Source organism: Cebus imitator, unplaced genomic scaffold, assembly GCF_001604975.1.
Source record: "Cebus imitator isolate Cc_AM_T3 unplaced genomic scaffold, Cebus_imitator-1.0 Scaffold170, whole genome shotgun sequence".
NCBI classification, from domain to species: domain Eukaryota; kingdom Metazoa; phylum Chordata; class Mammalia; order Primates; family Cebidae; genus Cebus; species Cebus imitator.
Window position 1 is genome coordinate 3,139,850 of NW_016107485.1, and position 4,882 is coordinate 3,144,731.

Sequence of the window (4,882 nt, forward strand, 5' to 3'; positions counted from 1 at the left end):
ACAGAGATACACCAACAAACCCACCTATCTAGATAGTCCAGGAAGAAACCAGGCCAAACTGCCAATCACTAGAGATCATGAGTCTAACAGAATTGTTAGACAAGACTGTTATATTTCCTTATTCTGTATGAGGAAATGTATTAACTAAAATCCATGGTATCCTATATCCCCAGTATGTCTGGTATGTAAGATAAATTCTCAGATTACAGATAAACTGATAGTAACTGCCGTCTGGAAGTCGCCCATACCAGAGAAGGAAGCAAAGTATCTGGTCAGAGTCCAATGGCTTAACTTCCTTATATCAGACTTAGTATCTTTTCAAGATTTTTAAGAGATGAATAGAGTAACTCTTTCTGGAAGTCGAACAAATGGCTTTATGCTATCCCTGCTTGCTTGCTATACTAGGCTATATTCAGAATTTGGTTTTCAGAATTGCCTTCTAATGGTTTTTCCCAATAGGTTGAGCTCTTCTCTTCTGGCTTTAAGTGACAAAGTCTCACTATGTCACCCAGCCTGGACTGAACTCCTGGGCTCAAGTGGCCCTATTGCCTCAGCTTCCCAAGTAGCTGGGACTGTAAGTGCACATCATTGCAACTTGCTTTTCTTTTTTTTTTTTTTTTTTTTTTTTAGACGGAGTTTCGCTCTTGTTACCCAGGCTGGAGTGCAATGGCGCGATCTCGGCTCACTGCAACCTCCGCCTCCTGGGTTCAGGCAATTCTCCTGCCTCAGCCTCCTGAGTAGCTGGGATTACAGGCACGCGCTACCATACCCAGCTAATTGTTGTATTTTTAGTAGAGACGGGGTTTCACCGTGTTGACCAGGATGGTCTCGATCTCTTGACCTTGTGATCCACCCGCCTCGGCCTCCCAAAGTGCTGGGATTACAGGCTTGAGCCACCGCGCCCGGCCTGCAACTTGCTTTTCTACCTACTTTTAGATAAAACTGGAACCGATTCGTCCTCCCCTCCCTCACAACATTCCTAACAACTAGGCAATCTTCCAGCTTCTGACTGACGTGGGAGATTGAGGGTAGGTCGCTAAACTCGGCGGTTCCAATCTCTGGGCCCAGACCAGTCTCAGAGCCTTAATAATGGGTATTGATTTCAGTGTGTCTCTTGGGGTAACACACAGTCAAGTCACTCTTCCTCCACACAGCAATATTTGAAGTGCCGACAGGTTTTCTCCTGTAGAGGATAAAGGGCCTTAGCAATCCTCCACCACCTCTTTGGAGGTTGGCTCTCCAGTTCACCTCTGTTCCTCAGACTGGTTATCCAAAATTGAACCTAATGACAAGAGCGTGGAGCTGTAAGCCTCTGGTGGCTTTTGGGCACTGGACAACATTGACACATCCTAAAACAGTCTTCTCTCAGTTCTGATGCATACTGAGTTTAAGATGAACTTATTTACATTTATTTCTTCCTCTTAGTTTAGGGCACATCATTTCAGCCTACTTAGGTTAGAGATGAAAACTTATTTTGCCCAATAAATGTACTTGTTAATTCTCCCAGTTTTGTGTCATCTGCAAATCTGATAAAGCTTTCATCTTCATCTAAGCTGAAAAATACATAGGATGTGAATGGGCTAACACTAGTGCTCTCCTTGCAGGTAGGTAATTAACTCAATCTTTGGCTACAGTTGCTTCAATCAGCTATAAATCCATGCAGCAAGGAAGTCAGGTGCCGTGGCTCACGCCTATAATCGAAGCACTTTGGGGGTCTGAGGTGGGCGGATCACTTGAGGAATTCAAGACCAGCCTGGCCAATACGGCAAAACCTCTTCCCTATTAAAAATAGAAAAATTAGCCAGGGGTGATGGCGGGTGCCTGTCATCCCAACTACTTGGGAGGCAGAGGTTGTGAGACTGTGCTACAGCACTCTAGACTGGGTGACAGCAAGACTCAACAACAAAGTCCATGCAACAAGGAATAAAGACTGTCAGGTGCCCTGATGAAATCAATAGACTCAATTAGCATTTCCCTGATATATAAGCCTCATCAAAAGATGAAATGAGGCTGGGCTCAACTTTAGCTGAGTAACCCTTATGAATCACATCAGGGTTTGTTTTTTTGTTGTTGTTTATATTTTTTACGTATTTGTTGTAGTTCCAAACTTCATTACTTATTCTAGCCAAAAATAATGTAAATAAAAGGTTGACTCAATCACTGAGTCCAGGTTATTTTGCTAGACCTAGATCAAATTCACTTGTAGAAGACAGTACCAGAAATTTCATGCTACTTTATAAGCAAATGAACACATGAAAAGGACTAAACAAGGCAGCTGGAAAATATGCCTTGAAAGAACAGAGATCAAGTATGAACTACATTTATTATGCAAGTTTGTGTTGTTGTAAACAACAGAGTAAACTTCAATGCACGTTGTTTCTGCATTGTTGAGAAATGTGGGACCTTGAGAAATGGGAAAGCAACATGGAAGAAGAAAATGCTGTATTAATTTAAGGTAACATTCTTGACGTAAAATAAGGCATTACAGTAACAGAATTTTCATGCCTCAGCAATTCACAATGATTTTTCGTTTAATTCTCTTCCAACTCTACAGACATAATTCTGCTTTGACCTTCATCACACTTTCATACGGTTTTAACAGGGGATACACCTCCTCTTCTAAGAATCTCTGCACCTGCCAGAGGAAAGCAAATACAAAAGAAAACGTTAAGATATTAACGGATAATACCTTTTCCAATGTCAGGTGATACCACTGAAACCTAATTTGATAAGCTTTTACTCCACCAGAGCTTGTTTTCCTCAACTGCCTATCAGGAATTTCTGCCTAGACACACGTGATTTAACCCACCATGCCCACATGACCACCAACCTCTCCCGCAAACTAGCCCAGCCTGTGTTCTCTCAGGTGGTTTCACCATTTCCATCCAATCTAAAAATCATCACGGCTTCTTTCCTCCTGGTTTTCAGCCCTCTTCAAGTAGCCACGAGGAGTTCATCCTCCTCTCCCTCCCCGGTCTGCATCTCCCCACCACCTTCGCCATCTNGCTTCTTTCCTCCTGGTTTTCAGCCCTCTTCAAGTAGCCACGAGGAGTTCATCCTCCTCTCCCTCCCCGGTCTGCATCTCCCCACCACCTTCGCCCTCTGCAGTGGCCTCCTTATCGGTCTCCTACCGCCAGTTTTAAGTCTTTCAGCCCTCGGTGCTTGCACGTAGTGCCTGGTACTATAATGACCTATTTACAGGTCTTCACCACTAAGTTTTGACTTTTCTGAAGATGAGGATTATCTGTTCATCTTTATTTTGTTTTTGACACAGGATCTCACTTTGTCACCCAGGCCAGAGGGCAGGGGTATGAACACGGCTCACTGCATCCTTGACCTCCTAGGCTCAAGCTATCCTCCCACCTCAGCCCCCTGAGTAGCTGAGACTACAAGCGCACGCCACCAAGCCTGGCTAATTTTTGTATTTTGTGTAGAGACAGGGTTTCACTATGTTGCCCAGGATGGTCTTGAACTCCTGAGCTCAAGAAATCCTCCTGCCTCAGCCTCTCAAAGTGCTGGGATTATTGGTGTGAGCCTGGCCTATCTATTCATTTTTCTTTTTTCTTTTTTTTTTTGAGACTGAGTTTCGGTCTTGTTACCCAGGCTGGAGTGCAATGGCGCGATCTCGGCTCACCGCAACCTCCGCCTCCTGGGTTCAGGCAATTCTCCTGCCCCAGCCTCCTGAGTCGCTGGGATTATAGGCACGTGCCACCATGCCCAGCTAATTTGTTGTATTTTTAGTAGAGACGGGGTTTCACCATGTTGACCAGGATGGTCTCGATCTCTTGACCTCGTGATCCACCCGCCTCGGCCTCCCACAGTGCTGGGATTACAGGCGTGAGCCACCGCGCCCAGCCTCTATTCATTTTTAAATCCCCAGAATTAAATACAGTACCTGAGCACCTGGTATACACTCAGGCATTTCAATCTTTGCAACACTGGAGTATCCACCTGACAATGAAATCTAATTCTTTGTCCATTACACCACATTCTCAAAACCAAAAGAGAATACGAAGAAATACTTAAGGCAGCTCAAAACACATCTTGGTCAGGTGTGATGGCTCACGCCTGTAAACCCAGCACCACTGCACTCCAGCCTGGGTGACAAAGAGACCTTGCCTCAAAAAAACAAGATAAAACAAAACAAAAAAACCCCACAAAAACAGAAACAAAACCTAAATCTCTAAATTTTAGCCAACAACCTGCTCTGATTTCCTTCTAACTAGCTCCATTGCCACCTACCTCCTGTAAAACAAAAACATCAAAGAGAGTAGCCTAGGTCCTGCGGCCCAGCAGAAAAGAGGGCTTCTAGGGATGACTCCTCAGATGCATTCTGATGTATGCTTACCTGCTGGGAGGCGCGACCAGTGAAAGAAGAAGGATCCAGTAAACGATCCAACTGGGAGTGAATGGGACTAAAGTAGGCATCAGCCTGGATACGCTCTATGAGGTCATTGTCACCCCCTTCCTGCTTAACCACAGCAGCTGCCTGCTGAGAAAGCACTCTGATTTTCTCATGGCAATCCTGGGAAAACAGTGAAATATTGTCAGTTTTCCACTAACAGGGCGTTTGAACACTCTTTAAAAAACTCATCAGATATGTCACCTCTATGCTGTCTGCACAGCTCTTCTACACAAAACCCCTCTAGACTGAGGTGGTTCCCCTGTCTGTCTCCAACAGGGCCTTCACTACTCTCTGACTACATTTTAGGACAAGCCTGAAGTGGATGCCCTTGCTCTGGCCCTCTTCTGTAAACCCTCATGAATCATTTGCTTGTTTGCTGTTCACTTCCTATGGAATGTCAGACCTCATTCCTTTACTAGGCATGGACTTTTTCTACAAGTGATTCACTTTTTTTTTTTTTTTTTTTTTTTTTTTTTT

General features: G+C 44.4%; 1 protein-coding gene across 1 annotated transcript in view; it reads right to left on the reverse strand.

Moving 5' to 3' along the window:
* Positions 1–2,304: 2,304 nt before the first annotated feature.
* Positions 2,305–4,882, reverse strand: part of ADSL (adenylosuccinate lyase) — a 22,667-nt gene continuing 20,089 nt past the window's right edge. Inside the window, exons 12-13 of the mRNA XM_017544736.2 lie at positions 4,349–4,525; positions 2,305–2,635 (exon numbers count right to left, since the gene is read on the reverse strand). Coding sequence (XP_017400225.1) covers positions 2,549–2,635; positions 4,349–4,525 — 264 coding nt within the window. The 3' untranslated portion in view covers positions 2,305–2,548. The remainder of the gene's footprint in view (positions 2,636–4,348; positions 4,526–4,882) is intronic.